This window comes from Chelonoidis abingdonii, chromosome 10, assembly GCF_003597395.2.
Source record: "Chelonoidis abingdonii isolate Lonesome George chromosome 10, CheloAbing_2.0, whole genome shotgun sequence".
Lineage (NCBI taxonomy): Eukaryota > Metazoa > Chordata > Testudines > Testudinidae > Chelonoidis > Chelonoidis abingdonii.
This window is the reverse complement of record NC_133778.1, coordinates 73,366,333-73,383,690: the sequence shown is the minus strand read 5'-3', so window position 1 is coordinate 73,383,690 and position 17,358 is coordinate 73,366,333. Positions and strand designations below refer to the sequence as shown.

Here is a 17,358-nt window from a genome sequence, read left to right as displayed (position 1 = left end):
TGAAAATGTGAACTGTAGCATATACTTGTAGCAAATAATAGACTCAAAGAAATACACTTAAATATAATAAAGGTTGCCTTAATTTTTGTTATAAAATAACTGCAATAAGTGAGTAATTTGCTGTCATCTGTTTTCTGTCACTAAATGTACTTGATTGAAAACAGTCTCCCTATTTTGAATGTTTCATCTGCTCATTTTGCTGCTTATTTCCCACCTTAACGGTAAACAGTGGGAGGAGCAGATGAGCTATTTTAAATAAGCTGTTCTCATTTAAAAGTCATTTAAAATAAAATAAGAAAATACTGAACTATGCCGTTTATAGAACAAAAAATTATGGAAGGTAGGAAAAGTTGCAAAAAGACTTTAACATAATGCAATAAGATTTTGCATTCATAATTTTTCTAGATTGAGGGAGGAAGACAAACCACTCAACCCTGATATTAAATTGAAACAATACATTGGTGTCAGATATCCTCAGGTGCTAAACTAATTTCTGCTTCTGTATACCTGGAACAAAAATAAAACAAGTTTTATATATTTGTAATATGAGCTAAGTCAAGAAAAAAAATCTTCAAACTTGGGTACATAAAAGTAAAAGCCTAAATCTGTTCAGTCATATGAGACTTATAAATGCTTTAGTAGTTCTGAACAGTAGGCAACTTTTATTTAGGTGCCTAAACACAGCTTTGTGTGGCACTAAAGTTTGATAGTTTTGCTTTCTCTATTTTATTTTTCATAAGGTAGCCATTTCCTCTTTTTTCCATTGTTTCTACCTTTAGGTGAAATTTGAATATTAATTGTGATGTCTTCATGAAATGTAACCTAAAATTGAATGTTCTACAGAAGTAGATAATTTAAATTTATGGGTATATACGTAACTTTGATTGCCATCTCACACTAATATCTACCTCTCAAAGCTTAAGAAATAATTATATCTGGTTAAATGTTTCTGATGCAATAAACCCAAAAGTGATATCAAGTATTTCAGCTTTATGTTAAATTTAGGAAAACAGTTCTGTCTAAAAATTCAATCACATTTCTTTAACCCATTATAGTATTTTTGTTTTTTTAAGGTACCAATATTTTTTGCAAATTAAACAAGACATTCTTACTGGAAGGTAAGCCTCTTTTATTATGCTGACCAATATATGTAATATATGACCAGTTTTCAGAGATTAAAAGATACATTATTTAATTTTTAGCAATGAATAATTTTACATAAAGATTATAAGCTATATAATATTTGCTGAAGAACTGATTTAATAGTTTCTTTTAGAGTACTTAAAAGGAAATACTTATAATAAAAACGTCTGTGAAAAACTTGTGCTTTACTGTTCATAGCTGTGTTGCTAAATAAATGAATTAGAAGATTTTCAAACTGATCGTAATTCACACCAGGTGTATTCCTTTTCTTTTCAAATTATAGATTGCCCTGTCCTTATAATACTGCTGCTCTTTTGGCTTCCTATGCTGTTCAATGTAAGTATAATTATTAAGTAAGTATGAGTACATAGATTATTTCAAATTATGCTTTCTATTTTTCTGGTTTTCCAGTGATCAGCTAAGTTACCATAAGTTAATGAATAGTAATAAGCATACGCAAATAGATTTGTGTGATGAGATGTACCTAAATCTGTACAAAAACAGTGGTATTTTTCCATCAGTGAGGAAAGGTAAATCTTCTTTCATGCATTTCATGGTATTTTCACTGAAGTGGTCATGAAATTGTTTTACTAGTAAGCTCGCAACTTTCCATTTCCTCTTTATACTAATGTCTGAAGATATAGTAATGCTTTTTGTAAATCTCTACAGGCTCTAAAATGTAATAGGTTACTGCCTCAATAATGAGACTAAAGCTGTTTTTAGATTTAGATACTTCTTAGTGTGAACATCCAAAAGTGTGTGGAACTGGGAGTTCTGGTAGTGTCTAGCCAAATAGTTCCAGTTTACATAACTTATAAACACAGTTGCCAATTTTTAAACAAGATAGCAGAGCTGTCAAGTCTTGGATAGTGAAGTTTTAGGTCCTTCCTTTTTTCTCTTTCTTTTATAAAACCTGGGCAATTATGTGGAAAACTATCACGATGTGTATTTAAGTATTTGAAAATCAGGATATGACAACAATCAAGATTTTAAAGTTACCTAAATTCTGACCCTTGTGCTTTTCTGCTATTTTAGATACTTATATGTGGTATTTTTTGCAGTACTCCTTGTCAGGCAAACGTTCCATTAAAGTGTTTATGAAAAGTACAAAGCTAAGCCTATTTTATGACACACACAGTATATAGCTTAGATTAGTAATGAAACTTGCAGGAATATTTGGCCCAATTATGTGTCCAGCCAAGTTAGCTTTGTACTTAAATGCCTTCTCATATGAGTTGCTCTTAAAAAAGGCTGGGCTTCTGGTTGAAATAAAATGTATAGTAGAAGAATGCTGTCAAAATGATTAAAATATATGCCTTAGAAAAGATCATACCATATAAATCATGACAATGAAATAAGTCAAGTGAAAAGAATTTTTTAAAAAATAGAAAATATGTACAGTAACTCTGCAATTAACATTGTAGTTATGTTCCTGCAAAATGTGACTTAAAGTGAAACCATGTTAAGTGAATCCAATTTCCCCATAAGAATTAATGTAAATCCGGGGGAGGAGGGTTAGGTTCCAGGGAAACTTGTTTTTGCCAGACAAAAGGCATTATATACATTTTAAACAAGCAATTTAATACAGTTATTAAACAGGCTGGCAGCCCCCCATCAGCTCCCCCCCACACCCCTACCCCGTGCCTCCCGCCTGCTGGCGGACCCCGTGTACCAGTGCCTTCCCCCTGCTTCCCCTGTCTCCTGCCCACGGCAATCAGCTGTCTTGCAGCATTCAGGAAGCTGGGGTGGGGGAGGAGGAGCATCGACGCTCCTGCCCCCCAAACCTCTTGAATGCTGCAAACCAGCTGATTGCTGCAGGCAGCGAAGGGAGCGGGAAGGCTGGGCACTGCATCCTCGCTCCTCCCTCCAGCCTCCTGAATGCTGCAAGACAGCTGATTGCCACAGGCAGGAGGTGGGGGAAGCAGGGGGAAGGTGCTGATGTGCAGGGTCTGCCGGGAGGCTGGGAAGGGGCGTAGGGGAGCTGATAGCAGGTGGCCAAACGACATTATAGGGGAGCATTGCACAACTTTAAACGAGCACGTTCTGTAATGAAACAACGTTAAGAGAGAGGATGTTAAGTGGGGAGTTACTCAGTTTTTATTCAGGGGTGTAAAAACATTGTTTAATGCAGGGATCAGCAACCTTTGGCATACGGCCCACAAGGGTAAGCCCCCTGGCGAGTCGGGGTGGTTTGTTTCCTACCACGTCTGCTGGTTTGGCTGATCGCGGCTCCCACTGGTGGCAGTTCGCCGCTCTAGGCCAATGGGAGTGGAGGGAAGCGGTACTCATAATGAAATGAAAACATGGAGATACACAAACAGTATTTGATTACAGAAATATCCGTGAGCAACAAAATTCTGTTTATTTAGGATTAGTCATTATATAGGTGGTAAGTAAGTTAAGTACATTATAACATGAACATTTCATAAACCATTTTGCCAACCCAGCACCTTTTTGTTATTCAAGTCCTTTTTAAAAACTTCTGTGATACCAGCTGAGCTTATAACTCATGTTAAAGAAACAAGGTGAATTGAAACTTCTGTCTTCTTTGTCTGTTCTAGATCATAAGGTGTTTGGGGCCAGGACTGTGTTAAACTTCGGGTATTGTACAATGCTGAATATGTTGTTTGCACTAAACAAGTAATAATCTTTCTCTTAGCCGAATTGGGAGACTACAACCATTCAGAAAACTTTCCAGGCTACCTCTCAGACTACTCTTTCATCCCTAGCCAGCCTCAAGACTTTGAAAAAGAAGTAGCAAAATTACATCATCAGCATATGTAAGAATTTACAGAAAAAATTATTCTTATTTTGTAATATCACTGTCTACAGATGCTGTGCCTTTGTAGAAATATTGCCTGAATAAACTTAACAGGTGAATTTTTACACTGCAGTAGTTTTATATGTCTTTATATAAAGTATTGCTGCAGTTTGGAGAAGAGGGAAGATTCAGAATGAGTGTGCTAATCTTTAAATTAATTTGAAGGAAGGATATATATGAGACTTCATTTCTATAGTAGTCTGTGAATTTTTACAGGAAATTTTGGTTTCTTTAAGAAAAGTCTTCAGTCATAATCTGCCTGCATAAGGTTTCTGTGTACGTTGCCTTTACCAGCAACAGGGAATTACTGTAGAAGAGTGTGTGTGTGTGTATGTGTGTGTATATGTTTAGAAATATATTAAAGAGGAGCTCTGTGAACTTCAAAAGCTTGTACCTCCACCAACTGAAGTTGGTCCAATAAAAGATACTATCTCAACTATCTTGTCTCGCTCATATCCTGGGACCAAGATGGCTACAATAACACTGCAAATAACTATGGAAGATATCAAATTTTGCCATTTAAAATAGAATCTTCACAACATAGAGGAGGAGGAAGCCAGACTGAACAGCGACATTCACTTCCTGAGCAGATTCAACAAACAAAACAAAATTTCAAGGGGATTCACCAGAAAATGCTGCAGAAAAATGTCAGAAAAACTGAGAAACCATCTCCTGAACTTTACATATTCCAGAAGAGACCACTTCAAACAAGAAATCATCACATGCTCCCATGCACTGGAAGAAAAAAATCAGGAAACCCCAGGAAACAAACTCTGATGACAGCCAACAACACAAAAACAAAGAGTGGAACCAACTATAACAACTTCACAACTGACAACACAACCTCTGGGAGAAACCAGGATACCATTACCTATCACGTGGACATTAAACAACGCCCCAATCATCAATCTATCAAGACTGCTTCTAGTCTATACGGTAGTATCTGTACTGTCCAAGTGACTGAATTTCTGCCCCACCACAGAACCTGATACCATACTAACATGTGGAGAATGAGAAGAATTCTTCTCGACAACTCTTCCTCAAGGAATTCTTTCACAGCAAAGACAACACCCACGACTACCCCATTTCCGTTGACAATCATAAGAAAAAGTAATCATCTAACTGCACACAGACACACACAGCAGAAGAAACCACATACACCTCTACCCTGATATAACGTGACCCTATATAACACGAATTTGAATATAACGTGGTAAAGCAGTGCTGGGGGGGGGGGGGTGGCAGGGCTGCACATTGCAGGGGATCAAAGCAAGTTCGATATAATGCGGTTTCACCTATAATGCGGTAAGATTTTTTTGGCTCCCTTGGACAGCGTTATATAGGGGTAGAAGTGTACGTGATCATTACATTGATTACTTTTGGAGAAAAATTGACTGAACTCCTCAACAAATATTATATGTACACAATCTCTGTACCATCCAGAGGATTGCTGTACAGTCCCTGAAATCCAACCATCAAATAGTGAACAAACCAGTAGACAAAGGAGGCACCATCATAGTCGTTAATCATGATGACTACATAAATGAGGCCAACAAATGACTCTCTGACACTACCTAGCATAAAAATCTCAAAGAAGGCCCTATATCACAATTCACACAGGAATTTAAAGATACCATCAACTCCTTCCCCAGGCAACTCCAAGAAAAACTCTACAACCTCATCAACCCCTGCTCTCCCACCCCAATAACTGTCTACATGATTCCCAAAATGCACAAAAAAGGGAACCCAGACAGACTCATCGTATCTGGCCATGATACTTTCACGTAAGAAATATCAGAACTCATAGAAACCATCCTCGAACCATTCACCATTCAAACGGCCAGCTTCCTCCAAGACACTGCCAACTTCCTCCAAAAACTCCACAATATTAAGGGCCTCCCTCAGAATGCCATCCTTGCCACCGCAGATGTCCCCTTCCTACACACCAACATCCGTCACCATGATAGCATCACTGCCATCACATTTAACAAACACTTTGTCCAAACCATGGGTACTAAGTGGCTTCCCAGTATGCCAGCCTCTTCAAGAGCCATCTCAAGGAAGAATTTCAGGGAAAATGCACCACAAAACCAATGATATGCCTGAGATACATCAATGATATTTTCATCCTCTAGACAGATGACCTAAATTCCTTGATAGATTTCCCCCACAACTTCAACAGCCACCACCCATCAAACTGTCTCTAGAACACTCCCACAGCAATATCAGCTTCCTGGATACTACAACCAAGCTCCAAACAGCTGTATACAAGAAACCTACAGATCACCACGCTTACAAACTCCACAGATCCAGCAGTCTACTCAGACATGCAAAGGAATCTGTTATCTGTGGCGAGGTGCTCAGATACTACAGAATTTGCTCTGAAGACAAAGTCTGGGATACACAGCTAAACACACTTAAAACCGCCTTCACTAAACAAGGACACTCCACCAGAGAAGTAGATCACATCATGTAATAGGCCATCCAAATACTATGGGAGGATCTGCTTCAACACAGAAATAAATACCACACTGACTGCACACCCCTAGTTATCATTTACCATCCTCCACTGGAACCCATATAGGATATCATCAAACAATTTCAACTCGTATTTGTCTGCATCCTGAAAGAAATCTTTTCCGAACCCCGTATTCTGGCCTACAACGAACCCTCCAACCTAGTTAAGCTTATCGGAAACAAGATCCCCACAGCACCCGCCAACAGAACAACAGATGCAAAAGCTGCAGACATATCTGCACGGCTGTGATGATCATTGCCCCCCACAACACACCTTTCAGGATTCATGGGTCTTGCACGTACCCATCACTGTGTGATGTACCTCATCCAGTGTGTTAAATATCCCAACAACAGCAATGTTGGTGAAAGCAGACAATCCCTATGCTCTTGAATGAACTCTCACAGTAAAATGATAAAAAAACAAAAACACTCTATCACCATAGGTAAACACTTTTCACAAAATGACCACTCCATATCAGCCCTTTCAGTACTCGTCCTCAATGGAAACATTCAAAAGGCAAGCTTGGGAAATTAAATTCATAATTCTACTAGATGCTAAAAAACACATACTCAACAGAGAGATTAGTTTTATGGCTCATTACAACAACTTTTAATACATCTCGCGGCTTCCTAACCCTTAATTGACCCCTTCATTTTAAGTGGCGTCTTACAGCATGCGTTAACCCCTTATGCTTAATAGTTTGTCCCAACTTGTAGTTACCTCAAATATTCTAGTTACCTTCCCCGGACCAGAAAGAGCTCTTCAACGCTTGAAACCTTTACCTTCCACCAACAGAAGTTGGTCCAACAGAGTTGTTACCTCATTTCCTTGTCCCTCTCTCAGAAGTAGATACAGCAGTTTTGCATTCATCAGATTTTATCAGTTATATGCAGTTGTATGACTTTCTGCTACAGAGCCAAAAGGATATGAAACAAAAAAAAATCATTGAAAGTAAATGTCCTAATTTGTGTAATAATATACAGTTGATAAGCTTCAGTTAAAAAAGAGTTTATTAGTATGTTAGGAGATCGGCACTAAAATGTTTAACAGGGGTTGTACTCCACTAACACATTTATTTATTACAGATAGGGGATACTGGTGACTTTGGCAGCTACCAAAATTGCCAATTAGTGACTGACTACACTGCTCAGTTTCAGTCAACCATATAGCAAATTAAAAAGGTTGCGGGAGTAAGGAGAAACAAACAATTCGAAATCGGTTATTGTACAAATATTAAAATCTAGGGTGGACCCTGGAGAGAAGTTATTTCAATTCAAAGTGTAGTACTAATTGCAAGAGCAGTTTCTAGAGACTTCACTGCTAACTCAAAGGTTTTCAGGCCCTTTAAGGTACCTTTCACTGTGCCATTTGACATAAACATATATATGTGCAGAGTATGTATTGCAGACTTCATTTAATGACACTTTTGTTGTGTGGAGGCAGAACTGGCAGAATTGTGTGTGTACGCATGTGGAGACCAATCAACTAATTAACAAATATCTGTGAGGACAGTGCTTGAATCTCTAGCTACCAAAGTTACTGCATGACAATCAGTGTATATGGTAGAGTCCAGGGGGAGTTGGTCTATCAGAAAAAATGGGGTTAAAGTAATGAATTTTTTTAATCTGCTTGAGCTGACTAAGAGATCTGGATATTTTATTTACTTTTGGGCTGCTTCGTATTTAACCCATCTTTGTCATTATAGAGGCTTGTCTCCTGCAGAAGCTGAGTTCAATTATCTCAATACAGCACGTACCTTAGAACTCTATGGAGTTGAATTGCACTATGCAAGAGTAAGTTTGAATGAATTCATACCTTAATATAAAAGTAGATTCATGATATTTTCAGGAACAGTTGAGTATAATTTGAGTATAATGTTCAAAGCCCTAATTTAGCAGGGTACTGAGTCATGGGCCTAACTTTAAGCAATTTGAGTAGCCCTTATTTGATTTCGTTAGGACTACTCATGCTTAAAGTTACACAAATGTAACGCTCAGTCTGAGGTTAAGTAAGGTGAACATCAAGCTGTGCCAGTTATTTGCAACTGTACTGAATAAATGTGCTTGTTGAAGGTCTCTTTGGCATTTAGGGAAGTTTTGGCCTCTGAAGTTTTAATTTGGCTTCAGTTAATAGCCTATTATTCTGAATGAGAAGTGCTCACGTTTACTATCTCACTTAAGTTGCAAGTTCCATAAACCTTTGTATAATTTAATATTGTGAAGGTTACATCATTGCAACCAGGGCAATAATACACTTTTTAAATGGACAATGCAGATTATGGCCAATATCGAAGTGTGTATCTAAGAGTTCATTATCTCAGTTCTTGTCAATATGTTAAAATGCATCATTTGTAAATAGGTCATTCATAGGAACAATTTCCCGTCTGTTTCTTGAAGCCCCACCAACACAGATTTACATTTTACTTAAAACTTTAATCTTCAAACGGCATGGATTCTTCTATTAAAAACAAGTCATGTGTTCTGATTTCTGATCTTAATTCTACATAAAGAAACTTGCTAAATAGGATTTCAAGTATTTACAACTTTTACATTACATGGATGCACCCAATCCTTGCTTTTATACATGTTGGGATATAGAAGGCATTTGATAGAATCAAATTGAAGGACCTGCTATGACTAGAGTACAGAAACGTTTTTAGCAAAGTATGGTTTGAAATAGCAAAAGTCTTATTTGTGCTAGGATCTCCTAGCTCCAAACTTAAAACTTAGGTTGACCTAGCTATGTCACTCAGGGATGTAAACAATTTTATGCCATATGTGACATAGTTAGGTCAACCTAACCCTCACAGTAGATGCAGCTAGGCTGATGTAAGAATTCTTTGTTTGACCTAGCGCCTGCTTTTCAAGGAGGTAGATTTACTGTAGCAATAGAAAAACCATTTTCGTCTCTGTAGTAAGTATCTATGCTATATCTGCATAGCTGCAGCACTACATACGTGCCATTGTAGCGATTGTAGTGTAGACAGTGTCCTAAGTACTGAAATTGCAACTTGCTTTCACATAGGAGTATACGTTGTTAGTTGAGTTTACTATTGGATTGCTACCAAGTCAGTTTACTGAGCCTGTGATTCATAGTCATCTGTGTTTGGATACATTCTGTAATATATTTCTTTTAGGTAATTTTCATGACTACAACTACTTCCGATAAGTTACCTTCTATTTTAAGGCTATTTAAGCAGATAATTCCATTAGAAGACAAGAATGGGAATATCTGTGTAAAAATGAAAAAAGATGCATTCTTCCAAAGAATGGATTACCTCAGTATAAATTACTAAATCAATATTAAAAGTGTCATAATCTAAAAAGCATAGTGGGTCTATAAGGCAAATTGCAGGAATGTGCACTTTCCCTTTAGAGCCTGCCATAGCGGCTAAGAATCTTGGATTTTCGTTTTTAGACATTATTTCCACTAATTATTATTTATCATTGTAGCATTTGAACACTCTTTAGTTTGTCATTATTACAATTAAAAAAAAATTGGAATTGTGGGAGGAGGAGGAGATGAAGGCTATGATATAAACAGGGATGGTGCTGTGTAAAGTCTTGCAAGTGGTAAGCTGGAACCCCATGTTGAATGGGGAAGGGAAGTTAAGGTAGTGGTTCATAGGATTGGAGTGACATGGAAAGGGGAGAGTTTCAGTCACTTGTCACTGTGTTTACTTGAGTACATATAGAGTGAGAGAGACAGTTACTGTAGTCTAGGTAAGTGAATAGGGCATGAAACAGAGATTTAGGAGTGAGAACAGAGGGTTAGGTGGAAAAGGAAAGATATAAATTGCATTTGTGAGGGGAGTACTTCCTAATAGTGAAGGTAAAAAAAAAAGGGGGGGGGGTAAATTTTCAGATCGGTTAATAGGAACTGTACCATTAAATGTTCATTGCATTAAAAACTTGCCCCAATAGGTTAATTAAGATATGATTTTGGTGTGTGGGGGATGTGTGCGCAAGAGAGAGGGGATGTGGATAATCATGTATAAAATATATATGGCTTTCTACAATGTATATTATAATTGTTTTGTTTTGAATCTATTGTTTTGTTCTCTTTTAAAGGATCAAAGTAACAATGAAATTATGATTGGAGTGATGTCAGGAGGAATACTAATTTATAAGAACAGGGTACGAATTAACACCTTTCTGTGGTAAGGAAAACTTTTCAACAAATGCTTTTCTGTTTATTATTTCAAAATATGTTCTTCAAATTAATACGACTTAAAATTACTCAATATTTGTACCTCAGGTATAGTGAGTGACTTCATATACTGTGCACTGGATACAGCATGTGGATGTTTTTATGAATGAGGACTTTCCTTCTAAAAACCTTTTAGGCTATACTGTTAAATGTTTGTAGTGCATAACATAGTTTCATCACAGTTTTCCTGCAGGAATTTGGAAACTTATGTAGTGTTCAATAAGATTGTGTAGCCTGGGTCAGTGTCACGGAAATTAAAAAATTACTTTTCTCTCTGAGAAACATTATGACTATGTTGGATTCTTAGTGTAAATAATTGTACTAGAACTTAGAACTACAATCTTGATCAATAATAAATGATCATGACTGTTTTTTCTGTTTCGTTTGTGGTTAAGCTATCCTGAGTATTAAAAATGTAAATTATTGGCATGGTGCAGCACTTGAGAGTATTCAAGGAGGAGTGTTTGTTAGTATGTTTCTCTCCATCCATAGGTGGTATAGCCATGTTCACTTTAGGGAGAAGATAAAGTAAGAGCATTTGTTGAGGAAAATGCAATAATCATTTTTCTTAAATAGATTGCATTTTTAAGATTTTCTATCCTGTTACCTTTCACTCCACATCTTACGTAAGAATTGCCATATTTCAGAGGTGCTCAAAATTGTACCTACTGGGATGCCCTGTTCCACATAGCAATATGGGAAAAGAAGGTTAGTAATGAACCCCAAGTTGAGAACGCGTGTCCTATTGGATCCAGACCTTTGCCTCACCATGCGTGGCATCTTGACTCTGTGCCACATAGCTTATGCTTCAGAGGAAAAGAAAAAAAAATCCTTATAATTTCATCAAAGAAGCAAGGCTGTATGTAGAAACGTACTGGAAGTGAAGACTAGACATGAACCTAATTGAAAAGCACATGACATTATTATCTTAATATTAGCTTTTTTCCTAAAGCTTTTAGCTCAACACCAGCTGTCTCTGTACTTCTCTTTTTCTCCTTGGCTACTGAGATCCTTGGATAGTGCTTGTGACTGTAACTTTGTTACTTTCAGTAATTTCTAATAAAATAAGACATACTGAGTTAAGTCACTGCTGTCAAACTTTCATAACTTTTTCAAGGCTATTTCCATTTTTCTTATAAATAGCCCTTGCTCCATTGGTTCTGTTTGTCTGCGTAGAATCCGTTTAGGTTTTCTCATTGAACATATCATTATAGAAATGGAATGGACTGTATCTGCCTTAGAACTGTGACTGGAATAAATCAGCCTTAAAAAAATTGTCATGGAAATGTACCGGCCCTACAATTATTAGACATCAAATCTATTTACCCCAAGATAATTAAAAGTGAACTCATATTTTGCTTGCCCATTGATTTGTTTGTCGTTGTTAAGTTAATAAAGTTTTGCAAGGCTGGACTAAGTCCTTTTTCACTTAAGTCTGATTCTGACATCAAGCATCCTCACAGAAGTGTCCTCGCTGGTCAAGTAACCAAGTATGCCAAGTGTAGATTTATGTTTAAAGGCACAACACAACAGAATGGTAATCTCAGCATGTGATATTAGCATAGAAGCTAGGTCGCATAATTGGTAACTGAAATTTGTATTTCTCTAGGACACACAGAAGCTGTCACAAGATGGGAACTCTGTAGCTTGATGTATAGATTATGTATTAATTATATTGATTACTTAAGAATTCCCAGTTATCACTTTGAGGGTTGATAGGTTCTTGTCCCAAGATCAGGCCCAATAGTATTAAAATTACTATGTAATTGGTAACTCTGATGTGCATAGTTGCAGCACGCACAGTATAGGAACTTTTCTATATTTATAAGAATTTATTAATACATTTAGCAAAGTCACAAACACTCCAATTCAATAAGATAAATAGAAGTAATACAGAAAGTACATCTGAATATCCATATTCACACCACCCATTGCAGAACAACCTGAAATACTAGCTATTTTCATCTTCATCAGTGGCCATCATTCTGGCATCTTCCAAGGACTACATTTCTCTTTCACTGCCCACTGGCTGGGATGTAACTTTCATAATATGTTAACGCTGACTCCACTATGTCTAGTGTATATTCAGTAGGGGTTTCTCCCCTCTTCCTTATTTGTACTTTCTCATCCTACTAATAGTGTAACTTCCCTACATAATGAGTGATGTGAATATAAATACATTAAAGAATGTAATAAATTCATATATTATAGTATGAGAGAAATGGATCCAGTAAATTATCGAGGTCTCTGGACAACTTATTCCCATCTAGTCTAGTTTTACAACTAACATTTCTAAACCTGCTTTTGGTGATAGTCATTTTTCTGGAAGTGACGTTATTATGTGGATATTAATGTCATATTCCAAGTAGGATGTTTGGTCTCAAATACAAATCAAATCCAGATTTTCCAAAGGGTGAAATTCCACCTCTCATCACTAACCAAAAATCAAGGATATGTCTGCATTATGAAATTACGTCAAATTTATAGAAGTTGGTTTTTTAGACATCATTTTTATAGTCGATTGTGTGTCCCCACACAAAATACTCTTAAGTGCATTAAGTCGGTGGACTGCGTCCACAGTACCAAGGCTAGTGTCGACTTCTGGAGCGTTGCGCTGTGGGTAGCTATCCCACAGTTCCCACAGTCTCCGCTGCCCATTGGAATTCTGGGTTGAGATCCCAGTGCCTAAATGGGGCAAAAACAGTGTCGCGGGTGGTTCTGGGTACATGTCATCAGGCCCTCCTCTCCTTCCCTCCCTCCGTGAAAGCAGTGGCAGACAATCATTTCGTGCCTTTTTTCCTGGGTTATCTTAGCAGATGCCATACTCCCACACGCTCAGCTCACCGTCCCCATACGGCTCCTAGGTGCTGCCAGACGTGGGACTGCATTGCTACACAGCAGCAGCTCATTGTCTTTTGGCAGTAGACAGTGCATTACGATTGGTAGCCATTGTCGTCATATTCCTGGGTGCTCTGTTAGCCGACCTCAGTGAGATCGGTCGGTCGCCTGGGCAGACATGGGAGTGACTCAGCCAGGTCATTCCCATCTTCTGCCGAGCACCCAGGAGATGGGAATGACTAGCAGTCCTACTGCCCTGTCTTCTGGCAAGCAGCCAGGAGATGATGATGGCTAGCAATCGTAATGCAGCATCTTCTGCCGAGCACCCAGGAGATGACGATGGCTTGCAGTCGTACCGCACTATCTGCTGCCAGCTAAGATTTAAAAGATAGATGGATCAAAACAAGAAATTGACCCAATTTGTTTTGTGAAATCAATGGCCTGCTAAACCCAGGGTTTTGAATTCAGTCCTTGAGGGGGCCATTCTGTGTGACAATTGTTTGTGTTTCTCCTTGATGCAAAACCACCACTTTTGTTGATTTTAATTCCCTGTAAGCCATGTCGTCAGTCGCCCCTCCCTCCGTCAGAGCAACGGCAGACAGTTGTTTTGCACAAAATCAGGCGAGGAGGTGATGGCAGCGCAGTGACGAGAAGGACATGGTCATAAAATTCTCATAAAGTACGGGCCAGGCAGTGTGCCCCGGCAATACGCATATCATGCTGATGAGTTCTGCATGAACTCTGCAAATATGCTGGCCAAACAGGAAATGAAATTCAAAAGTTCGTGGGCCTTTTCCTGTCTACCTCCTCAGTGCATCTGAGTTGAGAGCGCTATCCAGAGCTCCCAATGGAGCACTCTGGGATAGCTCCCGGAGGCCAATACCGTCGAATTGTGTCCACACTATCCCAAATTCGACCCGGCAAGGCCGATTTCAGTGCTAATCCCCTCATTGGAGGTGCAGTAAAGAAATCGATTTAAAGAGCCCTTTAAGTCGGAAAAAAGGCGTTTGTTGTGTGGATGGGTCCAGGGTTAAATCGAGGTAACACTGCTAAATTTGACCTAAAGTCGTTGTGTAGACCAGGCCCAAGAGAGTGGTATTTTAACTCTGTAGGCCTACATGTTCAGGGTGGGAGACTTTTTATTTTATTTTTATTTGTGAAAGAAATTACTTTTTATAGAAAACTTTTGGTGGTGTTGATTCAGTAAGTAACATCCTTCTTCTGGAGTCAGTAGTAAACAAAGTCCTATGACACACATTTTTTCTTTAGTATTTATTAATAAACAAACCCCATTCCCAAAGGGTAGTTATCAGTGGTTGACAGTCATGCTGGAAAGACATAATTAGAGGGGTCCTGTAGGAATCAGTCTGGATCCAGTTCTGTTCAATATCTTCATCAATTATTTAGATAACGGTATAGAAAGTACACTTATAAAGTTTGTGGATGATACCAAGCTGGGAGGGGTGCTAAGTGCTTTGGAGGATAGGATTATTCTGTAGTTCAAAATGATTTGGACAAACTGGAGAAATGGTCTGAAGTAAATAGGATGAAATTCAATAAGGACAAATGCAAAGTACTTCCCTTAGGAAGGAACAGTTAGTTGGACACATACAAAATGGGAAATGACTGCCTAGGAAGAAGTACTGCAGAAAGGGATTTGGTGGTCATAGTGCACCACAAGCTAAATATGAGTCAACAGTGTAACACTATTTTAAAGAAAGCGAAAATCATTTTGGATGTGTTAGCAGGAGTGTTGCAAGGAAGACACAAGAAGTAATTCTTCCACTCTACATAGCACTGATTAGGCCTCAACTGGAGCATTGTGTCCAGTTCTGGGAACCACATTTCAGAAAAAAAGTGGATGGATTGGAGAAAGTCCAAAGAAGATCAACAAAAATGATTAAAGGTTTAGAAAACATGACCTATGAGGAAGATTGAAAAAATTGAGTTTGTTTAGTCTGGAAAAGAGAAGACTGGGACGGGACATAACAGTTTTCAAGTACATAAAAGGTTGTTACTTGGAGGAAGGAGAAAAATTGTTCTTAACCTCTGAGGATAGCACAAGAAGCTGGTTTCTTAATGAGCAAGAGGATTTAGTTGAGACTAGGAAAACTTCCTAACTCAGATGTTTAAGCACTGGAATCATTGCCTAGATTGGTTATATAACTCATCATGTGGAGATTTTAGAGCATGATTACCGGTTAGTCTACACTATGGGATTATTCGATCATAACGGTTGTAAAACAGGTTGTATAAAGTTGAGTGCTCGCGGCACACTAGCACATTATCGGCGTGATTGTGTGTCCATGTACCAAGAGTTCAGCGTTCGATTTCCTGAGCATCTGCACTGTGGGTAAGCTATCCCGTAGCCTATCCGATAGTTCCTGCAGGTCTCCCCGCCCAATTGGAATTCTGGTTGAGATCCCAATGATGGTGCAACGTGTCGCGGCGGGGTGATTCAGCGACAATGTCGTCAGTCTTCCATTTCCTCCGGAAAGCAATGGCAAAAATCATCTCTCGCCCCTTTTTCCCTGGGGATTTGCCCTGCAGAACCGTTCTAGCATTGGCACCAATGGAAGCCTGTTTTCCTTTTGTCATCGTCATGATGTGTACTGTGATGCCGCTGACAAGGCGTACTGCAGCGTTGACACAGGCAGCATTCACTTTGCACTTGCAGTAGCAAGACGGTACCAGTCGTTCCTACGTCTGCTGCTGCCATGTTAAATTGGCAATGAGATGCAGGTTATCAGTAATTCTGTACCCAATCTGTGCTGTCAGGTGCTCCTGGCTGACCTTGCTTTGACTGGATCGGTCGGGGACACAGACAAAATGAGAAATGACCCCCAGTCATTCTCTCCTTATGTTGTATCTAAAAATAGAGCATGCTCCTGCCTAGAATATGAGGCAGCTTACTAGACAGAAACGCTAGAGAGCACAGCTGGCACTGTAGTCAATCCCGCAAAATGATAGCGAGCCATTCCAGGTACCCTGCAACCAACACCTACCCGTCAGATCTCCCTTCTCCCCACCTTTCTGGCTACCGTGGCCAGGTCCCCCCCCATTGTTGTGTGAAGTAATAAAGAAATCAGAGTGAAAAACTGAGTTTTTAGTGAAGATAAAACGAGGCGGACGCAGGTCTCCAGCTGTCTTAGATAGTCCAGGCGAACTTAAACGGCTTTGAGCGGGGAGAGCAGCCTGCATCCGCCTGCTCTATAGTCCATGGCATACACAATTTTTCTATTAGACGGAACGGCGGGAGGCTGATGGACTTCAGCCCCCATTGCTATGATGAGGACGCTTACCAGCCCGTTCCTGTACCAATCTACGGAGAATGACCTGGGATTCATTCATATTTTTACCCAGAGAGCCCACGCGACGACTCTCACCTGAGCCAGCAGGAGCACTCACGGGCGCTGATGACACTATGGTCGCAGCCATATATTGTACCGTTCTGCCACAAGGAGGCGACGGCGGAGAGAAATGCTTGCTGTTCTACTTGCCCGCGCACCACGGCTACCACAGCCTGCGAGTAGCTATAGACGCATATAAGAAAAGCTGCAAAAGAAATCGAATTTTTTTCCCCTTTTCGTTCACGGGGGGACGATGAGGGTATGGATGACAGAAACCTGAACACACCGGGCACAATGTGTTCTAGACCCTACAGGCATTGGGAGGTCAGCCAAAGATGGCAAATGCTTTTCGAGACTGGCGTGTGGGAAAGCTGGAGTCTCCGTAACCCTCTCCCTCCCTCCTGAGGCTCCATTTCCTTCTCTTGGTTTCTTTACGTTTGTCACACAGCCTTCTATGCACGTCTAATTATCATAGCTGG

The 17,358-nt window shown here is 39.2% G+C and overlaps 1 protein-coding gene across 1 annotated transcript in view; it reads left to right on the top strand.

The window, feature by feature from the left end:
* PTPN4 (protein tyrosine phosphatase non-receptor type 4) overlaps window positions 1–17,358 on the top strand; it is a 204,525-nt gene that overhangs the window by 88,311 nt on the left and 98,856 nt on the right. Inside the window, 5 exon segments of the mRNA XM_032795835.2 lie at window positions 1,074–1,118; window positions 1,427–1,479; window positions 3,803–3,923; window positions 8,188–8,275; window positions 10,553–10,641. Coding sequence (XP_032651726.1) covers window positions 1,074–1,118; window positions 1,427–1,479; window positions 3,803–3,923; window positions 8,188–8,275; window positions 10,553–10,641 — 396 coding nt within the window.